The sequence below is a fragment of the Microcebus murinus genome, chromosome 15 (genome assembly GCF_040939455.1).
Source record: "Microcebus murinus isolate Inina chromosome 15, M.murinus_Inina_mat1.0, whole genome shotgun sequence".
In the NCBI taxonomy this organism is placed as follows: Eukaryota; Metazoa; Chordata; class Mammalia; order Primates; family Cheirogaleidae; genus Microcebus; species Microcebus murinus.
This window is the reverse complement of record NC_134118.1, coordinates 29312049-29327597: the sequence shown is the minus strand read 5'-3', so window position 1 is coordinate 29327597 and position 15549 is coordinate 29312049. Positions and strand designations below refer to the sequence as shown.

Here is a 15549-nt window from a genome sequence, read left to right as displayed (position 1 = left end):
ATCCTTTGTATTTGAAATGTGTCAAAGCCCTAAGTAAAAAATCTCACTCATTATAGCGATAAGATAAACTCTTGATCTCAGAAGAAAATGTTATCACTTCATATATTCCAGAAAAGGTGTGATCATTAAAAAGAAAAATGTTGAGTGGTCACCTATGTAGTACTTAGTTTTCACAATGTTAATATAGACAATTCTTGTAAAAAGTGATTCCAATAAAATGAATTGTGTCAATGGAAATATGAAATAGACATATATCATTAAACACAATCACTTATTCAGATCTTTAGTTTTCTCAGGTAACTTAGTTTGATATTATTTTAGTCTACATTTTTCATCAGTAATAAAAAAGTTAAAATTTAACTTAAAAACCTTTAAACAGTTAAATTTTTCTTACTTGAGTAGCTCAAAATTATTGCAAAGAATTTGTCAGAAATTCTTTTCATTGCCAAACATCTATTGTATCACATATATAAATTATTTCTACTGTAATAAAATGTTACATAACATTTCTGGAGACAAAAGAGCTTTTTTTCTTAATTTGAAGTCTGACAAAGTAAAAATTGTCACCAATTACTTTATTTACTTTTTATTTATTTAGTTTCCTTCATAAGCCATAGCAAACTTATTGATAAGATTATTACTAACACTAACTTTGGATTGCAAAATAGATATATTCTAAGAATATTTTCTAGAAATTGTAAGCCTCATCCTTCAAAAAGTGTGTTGAGTCTTTATTCTATATCTTCTTTAAATCAACACCTTCTTATTTACCCAATTGCCCTTGTTCAGTCCTTCAAAAAACTTCTCACCTAGAGGACTGTAGCCTGTAGTTAGCAGTGTTCTAGCGAATGTTTAAAATCCAGCTCTCTGAGCTGTGGTGATGATGTGTTTCATATGTGTATGTGTCTCTGTGTGTGTGTGTGTGTGTGTGTGTGTGTGTGTGTGTGTGTGTATGTGTGTGTATCTGTTGGGGGTAGTGGGTATTTTGTAGCATTTGACAATATCTGTAGTCCAGAGCTTTCCACTATGATCCAATTTCAAGTTACCAATGTGATATCAACTTGACAACTAAATTCTTGAAAATTTAATCACTGACTCCAAAATACCACTGATTGCACTGGTCTGTGGTTCTTTCTGCTTCCCATCTTACTTCTTAACTTATCTTGCACTCAGCTTCATAAACAATCGTTCCGATTTAAAACTAACAACCCCGTTATCACTGCCAGTGTCTTGTTATCACCACATAGATCTCTTCAGTTTCTCAATATTGTGTTCAAAAGGGTCAAGACCTAGCCCCTACCTCGCTCTTTTCACTAATTTCCATTTTGCATTTCCATACCCCTCAGTCCCTCAAATGCTTGCAATTTCCCACATTCGAGTCTTTGCTGATATATGCTCTCCTTCTCAGAAAAGGGCCCGGCCTCCTGTGTTCTGTCCTCAAGAACTCTTATACAAGGGGAGTAATTCAAGTTATTTCTGCTCAGAATCAGCCCCTGAGGGTGACCCTTTTTCATTGTCCCGTGCCATATTTTTTTTTAATTGCCTTTTAGTGTTTAATTTCATAGAGTTGAGAAAACAAACTATTTCTTATCCATGTTTATATCTGTAGTAACTAGCCTAGAAAATGTCATATAATAAAAACATAATACTAACAAGAAATTAATAATTATGACTTCAAATATTACTTTAAATGCATAAAATTGTGTTATTGTATCATTGCACAGCTAATACATTTTAAACTATAAAATATTTACATAAGATATATCTCATTTATTTTTCTTCAGTTTTCTCTCTTCTCTCTTCAATCTGTTTCCACCTCCCTTCTCCCTTCTCTCTCTCTCCTCTCCCTCTCTCTCTATCTTTATCTCTGTCTGTCTCTCCCTCTCCCTTCCATTTGACATAAAAATTTTTATTTTCATTTGAAAATGTTTCTTCTTTTGGAGTGTTTAATTTACTTGTGTAGTCAATAATGCATTATTATCATAAAAGTCAATTAAGCAACACTCAGAAGAAGAAAGAGGTTAATCTTGTGATGTCCTCTAGTTAGTCACTGTGAATGGACATATTCTTTCAATGTGATTTGTAATCTGTAACTTCTATAATGCTTTAAACATCATGGATACTTTTCTTTAGTCCCATATGGTCAGCAACAACCATGGTCTGTTTACAATACTTGAATGATCACTAACAAGTTTATTGCAGTTTCTACTTTTTTATAGGAACGATTTCCACCAGAATGAACACATTTTGCCATGAGTGCATTGCAGATTATATAGAGCACTCAATGCCTAACAAAATCCTCAGTCAGGAAACTAAATAGCACTTGGTGTAGATGGCTTGTTTCTAATTTTAAGATTTTTATTTAACTTCAATCTATTTTTTGTCACCTAAGGATGTAACAAATGTTCATTAGAAGCTTAACATAAATATACTTTTCTATCATACATTATAGGAAATTATCATTTCGAAATTTATTAAGAGTGATGGCAATTGTAGATTATGCTAAAAATTTACACATTCAATAACACTACATTGACAGCAGTAGATTATAAATTAAGGGAGAAAGTGTATAATAGACTTTCGTTAAGAAATTCCACTTTGATATCAAATAAAATAGAGTAAAACAATCAAGAAATTAGGTATTGCTAGAAACAGATTTAGACATACATAAAATAAATAACTAGGAACCATTAAATTAATTACTTGTATAAAAGTATAAAGGTAGATGTATATTAATTTATTACACTTCTTCTTAAAATGTGAAAAAAAATAGTTACTGATTTTGAAATATCTGTAAAAGGAATTGCCACAATTCCTTTCGTGAACTGTAATCCAGTATCATGCACTGAATTGCAATGAGGCATATTAAGGTATTCTGCACGTATCTTGTTAAACACAAATACATACATATGTACATATGTTAATATTTCTGTTCATTGTCATGACCCTGAGGCACTACAAAATATTTCAATATTTTAAGCATTAAATAATTATTAGGTTATGTTCCATGTAGTATATTAATTTCCCTAGTATTCTCAGAGGTAACAATATTCTGGAGCTATCTGTAATACTTAAAACAACTGAATATAAAACATTAGGCCATGTGGTATATAAGGTTGTACAAACTCCCTACGAGTTGTTTCACTGTTAATTGTTGCACTGAAATAGCTCACTGTGGTGACACTAATCTCAGACTGAACAGCAACTCACACCAGATGACTTACATGATTGGGCATTTTCTTCTTCTTCTTTTTTTTTTTTTTTTTTTTTTTAGGAAGGGAAACAAATTAGTCTTTAGTTACTAAAATGAGATTATTTACAAATCAGAAAAACTATTTTTACATGTGCTAACTGTGAGCAGGAGATATATAATTTATATAAGGACTGATAAGACAGCACTTCAGGGATATATTATGTCATTAAATACATTTTATTGAATTCTTTAAAATAAATATCCTATTTATGTTGAAGACCTATATATAAATATTATATGTCTATATATATTCCCGTCAATGAAAGCACATTCATCCATACTGTGTAGTTTTCTAAATTGCTGAAAAGTAAATATCAGTATGAAGTTCATACCGTGTTATTTAGGTACAACTGGAATTTATACTTAACCTCATATTTAAAATAATTGGAACAAAATTTTAAATAGATTGTTGCTGTTATTATTGTTTGACACTCTAACACTATGTTGTCCAAAATGATAGCTGGTAATTAACTAAATGTGGCTGTTGAACATTTGGAATATCCAAATATGATGGGCTGTGACAATGTAAAATATATGATTTTAAAGACTTTGTAAGGAAAAAAGAATAGAAAATATTTACTTAATTTTTATATTGATATTGTGATAATAACATTTGGACATATTTGGATAAGTAAAATGTTATTAAAATCAACTGTTTTTTTAAATGTGATTGCTATAACATTAAAAATTATTAGGATAGCTAGCATTTTCTGCTTGCACTATGTCTCAAATGGATAGTGTTTCTCTAAGGAGAAAAACCATAGCTTGAGAATGATAGTAGAATATAATTGTTATAATTTTTAAATTATGGTACCTTCAAACAATGGTACCCATTAAAAGGTGATGTTAATTTGTGTTTCAGACACTCTATAATCTTACTTACATGTGGAATCTGAAAAAGCAGATCTCATAGTAACAAGAGTAGAAAGGTAGTAATCAGAAGCTGGAGCAGGGGAAGGGATGGGAGAGGGAAGAAACTGATCGAAAAGTACAAAGTTTCAGTTAGACTGGATAAGTGAGTTTTAGTGATCTATTGTACTGCATGGTGACCACAGTTAATAACAATGTGCTGTATATTTCAAAACTACTAAAATAGATTTTTAATGTACAACAAAAAAATGGTAATTCAGAGAGGCTTTGGTGCTAAGCTGCAGCAACTCTGTCCTGCCCAAAGGGATCAAGTCTGGGCATCAGTGTAGCTGGCAACCTGGACAGTAAAGCTAAGGAACAGAAGCTTCTGGGGAAGGCTAGACACAATCACGGGGCAACTGGCTTACAAATTCTGGCCATTATGAAGAAAACACCATCCAGATAGGGTTTCAAACCCACACACAGGGACAATACAGGCTGAATTCAAGGAGTTCCTGAGAAATTGGTATAAAGAGCACAAAGTTAAAGCTAGGGTAACAGTGATTTACAGAAATGATTGGAAAGTCTGAAAACATAAGCCTCAGGCAAACCTTACCCCAGAATATTACACTACAATCAGCAGGAAGTAATTTTAGGTTAGATGAACTAAGTTATGACTGACAAAATATAGTACACTGTAGAAAATACGAGTGATTGGTCAATTACTATTTCATTGGTTTTTTAAATTTCAATTTCACTTTCAGTAAGGAAAGTCCTTACTTTATTAATATTGGTATGAAAAAGCCAAAACTTTAAGAAATAAATACTATAAATGTTTCACCTGAAATAAAAGAGATACCGAAATGTCTAATTGTGTCTGCTTTTAGGAGTTCAAATCATTAGGTTGCCCAGCAAAATTTACCAGTGAGACATCAGCGTGTGAAGAATGCCTGAGGCTACAGGTAAAAAAAGAAACTTAAAGGCACAACAGCTATAACAGATTAAGGAATCTTAACAGTGGGGAATTAGAGGACAGAATGCAGGACAGAGTCATTTTAAAATAGGAAAAACCTAAGACTTTTTTTTTTTTAATTGCTGTTTAAATTCATATTGCCTCTCTTGTTCTCCTTCGATTAGTGGTTGGTATATACAAATAATTTATTTTGCTTAGGAGCATAAAACTGTCCTTTTGGAATACATGTCTGTAGTCTGAGTCTCAGCAATCATTTTGGACAATCCTATTCCTATGAATTTTAAAGAACCCAGATAGTGACAGCAACACAAAGTGGAAGCTATCTGCAAGCAAATGGTGCTGAGAAGCATTTACCAAAAATGTCAGGGGATATCTGTAAACTCTAACACAAAATGTTATAACCATACAAACAAAAAAGTGCATCATAAATTTATAATCCACGTTATGTTTTTACAATTATTCCCAAATGTGTCAGTCAGTTGATTTGCTGCAAGGTGGCATATTATAATGATCTGTCTGGCGGTTATTTTACATTAGCTTTATCAATATCAAACACAATGTTTCCCAAATTAGGGTGAGCTTTGCGTTTGTTTGTATGTTTTGGTCTTTCGGAGATAACTCACAAGCTCTATCAGAGATTAATTCTGTTGCCCTGGCAAACTTTTTTTTAAAAAATAGAGATACAAAAAAGTGAAAAATTGTGATATATAAATCAGTAAATTAACACAAAGTTATAAATCAGTCAAATTGACACCTGTGAAATCACCATGCAGGTCAAAAAATATAGACCATTAGCAACAGCACAGATGCACCCCTTCCATGCCTTTTACCTTCCTCTTTCTCAACATCTTAAATTCTAAAACCATAGATGAGTTGTAGCTGTTTGGATTTTATCTAAATATATTCATACTTGATGTTCTGCTTCTTTGGCCAACATCATCATTTTTTTCAACTTTGTTGCACCCAACCTTCCAATCTCCAGCATTTTTGCTTCTACCTCTACATCTGTACTGAAAATGTCATGACCAAATTAAGCAGGAACTTCGTACTTGACAAATCTAGTGGTTGAGAAAAGCTTACTTTCTTGTCTTGGTCAGCCTTGGAAAATGTTAGTCAATTCTTTCTTATTAAAATGCCATGATTGTGCTTTGCTTTGGTTTCCCCCAACCTGTCTAAGTGCTTTTCAGTTTTAATTCCTGCTGTGGACTGAATTGTGTCCCCTGTTAAACTTCATGCATTGAAGTCATAACCCTCAATGTGACTGTATTTGGAGATAGAGCCTATAAGAAGGTAAAGTTAAATTAGGTCATAAGTGTGGGCCCTAATCCAATAGGATTAGTGTCCTTAAAAATAGATAACAGGGATTCTCTTTCTCTCTCTCCCCCACTCTCTCTCCACCACTTTCCCACCTCCAGCATATGAGAAGGCAGTGGTTTGTTTAAACTCAGAAAGCCAGTCCTCAGCAAACCTTGAATTGACTGACGCCTCCATCTTGGACTTCTCGGGCTCAAGAACTGTGTGAAATAAATTTCTGTGGTTTAGCTACCCAGCCTGTGGTATTTTGGTATAGCAGCCCAGTAAGATAGTTCCCAACTACCTATCTTTTGCTTCTCTCTTTACATACTCACTTTGGGTAACCTCACCTCCTGCTGAAAGAGCTTCAATGTCTAGCTGTCTACTCCATATCTTCATTTCTGGCCCAGGTCTCCCACTTGAGCTCTGGGCCACAATATTCTCCAAACAGATGTTTCTTATTGAACATGCCAATATGTTCAGCATTTAATTCAATGTCTTTATCCAAAGTCGTTTCCTGTGTTTCCCACTTTAATGGACAGTATGACCATTCACATTAGTAGCAAGCTAGAAATTCAGGCTCTGTCTTTGACTCAAGCCTCTCACTCCCAGGTAAATCTAATCACCCATCAATTCGAGATGTTTCTGCTTATAAGTTATTTTTGCAAATGCAGCCACTTCTCTGCATTTTTACTGTTGCTTCTCTGGTTCTGGCCCTATCACCTTTAGCTTATATTACTGCAATATTCTCAATTTTATTCACTAACCTCTGCTATTTTTCTCAAACATTTTCATATACTAATGATCTAACATCTATGAATGTTAATGTAATATTCATTTTTTATAGCTGTGATTATTAGAAAGTTCCAATAAGTAATATTTTAGTGTAGCAATTGTGATTTCCTAGAAAAATGAATTTTCTTTTCCTTGTAATGTCAGTATCAAATCTATATTCCATTAATAACAGTTTTATATAGGGAGATGGCATTTTGAATATAATCATGAATAGTTAAGTGTTTTTAAATAACTGTTCCTTTTTTAATATTTTAGAATTTTAGAATCCTTGTTACCTTCTCTTTTAAAGAAAGAACAATAGAGCTATCATACAATTAGTGCCAATATAATGTTCACAACTGTTGCATTATGCTTACAAAAAGCTAATTATTTTTATGCCTAGTGGAAAAATAATCTTCTTTTGTATCTTTCCACATATAAAGATCATTTTAAGTTAATAGGTATTTATTTAAGCGTGGCATTGGAATTTGAACACACTAAAATACATACAGATATTAAAATGTATGTATATGGTTTGGGGAACTGCAATGTATAATAGTTTAATTGGACTTTAAGAATCTACCAGAATTACCCAAGCTTCTCATTTCATGTAACTTTAAGGCTTAGTACTACAGTCAAAAAAATATATGATTTAACTCAGGAAATAAAGTACATAGAAAGTATTTTCATAACAAATATCCTTTTCCTGGGCTGTCAATTATACTATTCTTGGTTATCTAGAAAATCCAAATGAAGCAATTTATTCCTAAAATCAATAAGCATTCCATCATCTCAATTGAGTTTAATTGCAACAACAGGTAAAAACAGACATTTATTTGATATCACTTCTAAATTTAAAGGCCTCAATTCAGTATGTGGTCATGTTGTCTGATTGCAAAAATCACTTAAATTGTTCTATAGATTTAAATCAGAATTATAGTATTTTATGCAAATCATGTAAAAGTGTAATTTTATGTTTTGATTTTAACTTGAATTGGGAGAAAATAAAACATTATTAATTTGCAAAACATAATGACACTATTAACTCATTTTAATTCTATATGAAACCTTTGCACTGAAAGATGAAAACAATTTTCTAAAACTAATCATAACAACAAAATGCCAGGGTGAAGGGTGCACATGACTGTACTGGAAGATTTAATATTTCCTCTAAATGTTCAAAGCTATGTCACTGAACTTACTCTTTATTGGATCCCATTAATAGTTTTCCGAGTTTGTTATTCAAATAAGGCATGTTATGGAATACCTAATGTTCACATTGAGGATTTATTTTAACAATCTTAGCAAAAATCAGAGGATTTTTTAATACTGCCAAAAATTCTTTAGAAAAATTAAGAATAATTGACCATTCAATGCCTATGAGAAAATATTAAAGTATTTTTCCTTATTTATAAAGGAAAAAATAGCTATTTTATAAAAAATATAACTACTGTAATAACATTGTAATAGTGTAATAACATTTGAGGATCTGTTGCTTTTTAACATTAACTTTTTCTTCTTTGCAAACTACTCTTTATTATCTTCTATTTTGTGTCATAGCAGAAAGAATAATAAACTAGACTCAAGAAATCTGTCTCCATTTGTAACTACCAGAATACAATTAATGGATCGATCATGATAAGTCTCTTAACTTCTCTGGCTTCAGTTTGTTTTTCTGGATATTTGCTTAGGGCTTTCCTAGTTTTCTGAGCTTCTTTGAATAAATTATGTAGGGGAATGCATCCTGGATCTAAAAAAATGCTTACTTTTTAGTCTTATTATATCTGTCATTTTCACCACTGTCTGAGATTATATATTCCTAGGGGAAAGGAAACCTATCTTCTTAAGTTGCTTTAACTATCACAACATGCTATACACAAAGGTACTTAATACATGATTTTTGAATAGATTGCTTTTCCCATTATAGTTACATATTTTTATTCATGATATCTTAGTATTTTATAACTTGATAAAATCATGTCATTTATACAAAGCCTGTCACTAAACTTCACAAAACCCAAGTGGGTTTAGTTATAAGGTATTAATACAGATGAAGAAAAAGAAGTAAATATGTGTTTGTAATTCACATTAAAGTATAAATATCTTCTCACTGATGCAGATACTATCCATACAAGTCAGTTTTGTTATCTCTGAGGAGTCATTATACAGTTTGATGGCTAGTTTACTAAAAAAATGTCATGCTTTGCAGAACACTGCTTGGTTAGACCACAAAGAATATTAAAATATCCCCTATAATTGCAGCATTACTTAGAAAAACATTATCTCCTCTAAAGGATGATGTGAACATCATTTTATCATTATTATGGGATAGTTCATGATTACCCAAAAAGAAAACAAAACTCATGATTGCTGATTGCCAAATGATCTCATTACCTAACATCTCTTTATGACTAAATATGAAAAATATAGACCTTTTGTGTCATACATAACTTTGATCTAATAGTAGAATCATTACCATATTCATTAAATTCATTTCATTTACTACAAATAATTTCCATGAAATTGTTAACATGTTACTTTCTAATAGTTACTGAAATCACATATACTTTCTACTATACAAATTCAATAATTCCTAGTGTAATCTAGTTCCTCTATAAGGAACATGTTTTACTATTTCTTTACTGAACACTTTCATTAATGATTTAGATATCTGACTTGCAAAGTATTATTTAACAGAACTGATCTACCTTGCCTTCTTCAGCAACATTAAATTATATCCTAAACACAGAATTATTTTTGCTTATGACACGTGCAAACTGCAGTACTCTAGGCAAAATTCTTATTTACTGGTAGGGTCAGGGATCATTATTCAGTCTTTTCTGGCTATCGCAAAAATAACATATTACTCATTCACACATATTTTTATTATTTCTCTTCCACCATTACATTACACCACCAACAATAGCGATATTGAATAAAAGTGCTGTGCAAACATACCCATTTAAAACTCTTGTTGATGCTTGATAAACTATGTACTATTTATTTCCAGCTATGGTTTCAGATTTCAACTACTTTTATTTAGTGAAATACTTATATTCTCCTGGTGTCAGGTGAAGATAGGAATTTGTAAATTAGACTAATAAAATAAGTATAGCAAAATAAAATAATTGATGTATTTTTACAGAATTTCACACCTGGAACAAATAATGTAGTTGGTCTAGTTTTTTTCTAAATGCCCCAATCATGTCAGGCACCTGACTTTTCATTTATGTTATTCTTTCTGTCTACTACCCTTTGTTTATCTCCCAAAGTTCAAATCCACTCATCCTGAAGACTAATTCAATTTCTAACACCTTTATAAGGTCTTGATTTTCAAAACTAGAGATCATATTCGCAACTTACTTAATGTTTTACATAGGCCTTTCTATAACATGCAGCTTGCATGATACTATTATATAATATATACTATATACACACACATATATGTGTACATAAATTTTCCCTGAAAAGCCATAACATCTTCTCTGTGCCCCACCTCAAGCACACACACAAAAAATGCCTACTACAGAGTAAAACTTAGTAGAAAACACATAGAGTTCATAATTATCTTGATACATGTTTGATTATAAACTCAGCCACTTATTTCTTAACTTCTCTGTGATTCAGTGTCTTCATATCAAAATAGAGTAATAGTACTCCTTCATTTTGGTTATTTCCAAAAAGTATTCTAGCTTTACAACACCCTTTTCAAGGGCTAACAGCTCACTGATCATCCTGTCTTATGTTCTGCCTTGTAATTTAAAGTGAAAATGCAATTTAATTAAATCCAAAGACGTAACTGTATTGCTCTAAAAATTCATAATCTGCAACTTTTTCTCATATATTATTTTGCTTATATAAAATATTGCATAAAATATAACACAATGTTTTAATAAAATTTATCATTTGGTAAGATAATTATCTTTATTTACATGAATTTTTTAAGAAGAATGATAGATTTAAGTAAAGTCTACAATATCAAATAGCTGATAAATGACAAAATGGCCAAGGCATAATTCAAAAGAAAATCTTCTTACATCAAGTACATAGCCTATTTCCTGTCTTTTCTGAAAAAAAATAAGTAAATAAATTATATTTTTGTTTCAGGTGCTTAATTGAATTAAGTCCTGTTTAATTTGATTTGTTTGGTTATTTTCAAATATCAACTAGTTAATGTATTATGTTTTCCTCCTTCTGCATATAGCCTTTAAATCTTTGCTTTCTGTTTTTTGTGTCTTAGTTCTTTCTCTTTAAATTATTTTTAAAGAATAACCTGATACATAATTTTGGTTAGCCAAGTCATCTTTATAACTATCCTTTATAAAACACATTTTCTAAATTTAAGATACATTTAGCAAATTGAACATATATAAATTAGTCTGAATTACCTTAATATAAATATAATTTTCATTCTAAAGCTAATTATTGCTCCTCAAATATATGGATACTCCATCTGTTAATCCACTTTGGTTTCCCAATGAAGTTTAAAAATGTGATTGTGTAAATTGCTTTTAATAGATATTTGGTGACAACTGGTCAATTGTTGTTCCTACTGTAAAATAACCTTGGAAGCAGCATGTGAAATAAATGTCTTAAACTAGAATCAATAAGAATTGATGATATCATATATCAAATATTTCAATATAAAATATTTAATTTTTAATAGAAAATGTTTAATATAAAATAATTTAATATTTGATATTATATCAAAGGTTATCAAATATTTCCAACTGTTCATTTTAGACCTACTAAATCTCTTAGCTTTTATATATGCTTCAATCCCACCAAAATTTTAAATTCTATCAATATATCACTTCTCTTGTAAACAACTTGTTCTCTGAGATCATGTAAACATACCATATTGTGTAAAGCAACAGGAAAAAGAACAAAGAGAAACTGGAGAATGGATCTTGTACTCACGGAATGCTCTATAAAATTCTTCCAGAGCCAGATGCTTGTCAGCATTAAAATCATCATATTTCAGTAGATCATACAAAGTACAATCAGAAAGATCCTTGTCAAGTTCTTCTTGTTTTATCACCTGACAAGAAAATTATAGCCATACTTTTATATCTGTGTGTTAAAATTTCTATAGTATAATTTATGATATGAAATAATCACATAATACATCATTTCAAATCTGCAGCAGGGCAAAGAATGCAATTGGTGAAAAATCCAGGTTTTCAGTTACCGAACAATTATTGTTAACCATTTCAAAGCTAGAAAGTTAAGATAGGTCCTTAGAATTTAGTCCAGGCATTCTAATACAAAAGTCCTATAGTAGGACCTGACAAATCTAAACATCAAAAGAACATTTTCTATTCACTCATTTACTTTGTTCCATTTATACTGACTCAAGGAAATGCCTCCACTGAAAATTGCCTCCTGTGTCTCAGTGACCTATGTCAAAATAAAACAGCGCTATTTCCCAATAAAAAATGGTGAGGCAGTTTGTTCCAACTTTCTTCCTCATATTATTGATATAAAATGAAGTGAGTTTCTTTTTTTCCACTGCCTAAACTCCTCCCCAGCTGGATTTTAAGTCATTTGGGATTGTGCAGGAACTCGCTTGGTCACAAAAGAGCTATTAAGCAAACGACTGTTTCCAGGAGCCAAATAGAATTAATGCACCGATTGATGATGAAAATCTATCCAAGCATGGGTGCAGATAACATCAAACTGCTTTTCTACTCTGTACTCAGTCCTACAGACTGAGGGTATGGCTTTTTTTATACTCTGCTGATTTTGACTATTGCCTGTTACATAACGGAGCTCCCCAAGATTTCTCAGATATTCCTATTCATTGTGGGTAGCTGCATATCTGTGTCTGTGGTCTTTCGTACTCTCCCACATACAAAGACAGTAATTCATATTGCTTGGGGCTATGAATCACAGTATTTTGTTTGTTTGTTTGTATTGTTTTATTTTTTTGAGACAGAGTCTCACTCTGTTGCCCAGGCTAGAGTGCCATGGCATCAGCCTAGCTCTCAGCAACCTCAAACTCCTGGGCTCAAGCGATCCTCCTGCCTCAGCATCCCAAGTAGCTGGGACTACAGACATGTGCCACCATGCCCGACCAATTTTTTCTATTTATTTTTAGTTGGCCAATTAATTTCTTTCTATTTTTAGTAGAGACGGAGTCTCACTCTTGCTCAGGCTGGATTTGAACTCCTGACCTTGAGCGATCCACCTGCCTTGGCCTCCCAGAGTGCTAGGATTACAGGCATTAGCCACCGCGCCCGGCCCATGTTTGTTTATTTTAAAATCAGTCCAATGTAATAATAATAATAAAAACACAGGCTATGAAGTCAGTCAGCTATGGGTTCAGTTTCTGCCAATGCCACATAATAGCTCTAAATTACAGGCAAATCATTTATCCTTTTTTCAATTAGAAAATGAATGTGAAGATTTACACATACACGTACTCACTCACATATACAGAGTCAGGTGTACTACTTAACAGATGGTATTAATATATATTTAAAAGTAATCACAATATTAAAAAATAATGATTTTTACACAATGTATTTATTCTTCAAATAATTCCCTGCAAACTCCAGATATCAGCTTGTGCATATTATCATTATGTCCAGAGCCAAGAGGGAGACACACCAAGCCTCATGTGTAGCAAAACACTGTTTATTTTGACCATCTGGGTGCAGATGGGTGGAGGCCAAAAATGAGCGCCCATGGGAGAAAAAGGGAGAGCAGTGGGTTCTATGGGAGGTTTGGATGGAAGTTTGGGGAAGGTGTTTTTTTTTTTTTTCCCTGAACATTACCCAGTTCCACAACCACCTGTGGTCAGAGTTAGATTTACAACCTCAGGACTCTCCTGCAGCTATTGTCTTACAGGCTTTATGATCAGTGTCTTAGTTTTCCAATAATCACATTCCGTCCTATACATACTTTTTGGGTTTCCACCTGGAACAAACCTAACAGTTAGGATTGCACATTCACAATGGCTTTTCTTTACTTTTGGGAGAGCAGAATGATTCAGACTTTATCACATCAATAGCAGACTGGTGATGCTCGTTTCTAAAGACCCTCAGTTGGTTTTGAACTATTTTCTTAAACCTTTTTGGAACACTCCTATGTTGAAAGTTTGATTATGTCTGAGGGTGGATGGGCTGTGGAGACAGCTCTAAGATGGGGTTAAGCTCGAGAGTCACTGGAGCCTCCGGTGCCCTCTCTGGCCACCTAAGCAGCGACATGCAATATAAGCGTGGGCACTGCTATGTAGAACTTCAGCAGTGAATCTCTATCCTTATGCATGCATATGTATTAAAATTTTATTGGTTAAGCTGCCATTTGTCACCTTAGAGGAGGAAAAAAAAAAAGGCAAAAAGCTTATCTGGTTTAAGTGATCCACACAAATAGATATCATAGATGGCAAATTTTAAGCCCTAGAGTTTTACAGAATCCAGCTGGAGGGATTGACCAAACTACCTAATGCTGAAGCCATCTCTCCTATAAGCCTGATGGGAAAACAATTACTACTGCTTTTCTATTTAGAGAGCAACAAAGCTCTCAGTCATTTTCCATCTGTTATTAGTTAGATCACAGAAAATGACTTTTGACTTTTCCTGGGGGCTGGGAGTAGTGGCAGAGTATGTGATCTTGTCTGACTATATGATTCTTAAACATGTGCAATGTTAGCGTTGTGGTAATATTAAAGATACAATAACATGAGTTTGGTCAGGGATTTTAATAATATTTTAGTTACTTTTATTTAATAACATTTTAGTGACTTTTATTCTCATATTTATTTGTAAGTAGACAGAGAATAGAAAGTTGGGGGAAAAGTTTTTATCATTTTCTGTCTCTTATTTATTTCCATTCTAATATTTACTCAAATTAAATTTATCTATTAGACCAAGAGAATGGACTTCAACCTTTTTCCTGATCACTGGCTCTTGCATAAGGCTAGCTTGATAAGACCATGATTATACAACTTAAGGTGGGCATCTTGTTTTAATGATTGGGTCCTGAAGCAACTCATTGTTCCGACTAGTAAGCTTTGTTTATAAAAAGCTCTTCTCATCTGTAGTAGAGCATGTTCATGGGCAGGACATGGGTGATTCATTTTCTCATTCATCAATATTTCAAATATATATATTGATTATTCTTGGTTGAAGAAATAACCATGTAAAACACGATTTCTAGCAACCATTTCTTTCCTTTAAGTTTCCAGATGGGAAGTTTTAACACACTTGTGGTGTGTTCCTAATGAAGGAGTAATTTTTCTATGACTTTTCTTTTTTTCTTGTTTTTAATGGCTTTATTGAGATACAATTGATATACAAAAAAATGAAGCATATTTAATGTATACAGTATGATGAGTTTGTAGGACCTTTCAATCAGCCTGGAAAAATTGTTTTGGATAGACAGAGACAGAGATGTGGCAGCC

The 15549-nt window shown here is 32.4% G+C and overlaps 1 protein-coding gene across 4 annotated transcripts in view; it reads right to left on the bottom strand.

Moving 5' to 3' along the window:
- FSTL5 (follistatin like 5) overlaps window positions 1-15549 on the bottom strand; it is a 696991-nt gene that overhangs the window by 315270 nt on the left and 366172 nt on the right. For all 4 annotated transcript variants that reach the window (XM_012735602.3, XM_012735603.3, XM_012735600.3 and 1 more), the window contains exon 6: window positions 12063-12183. In XM_012735602.3, coding sequence (XP_012591056.1) covers window positions 12063-12183 — 121 coding nt within the window. The remainder of the gene's footprint in view (window positions 1-12062; window positions 12184-15549) is intronic.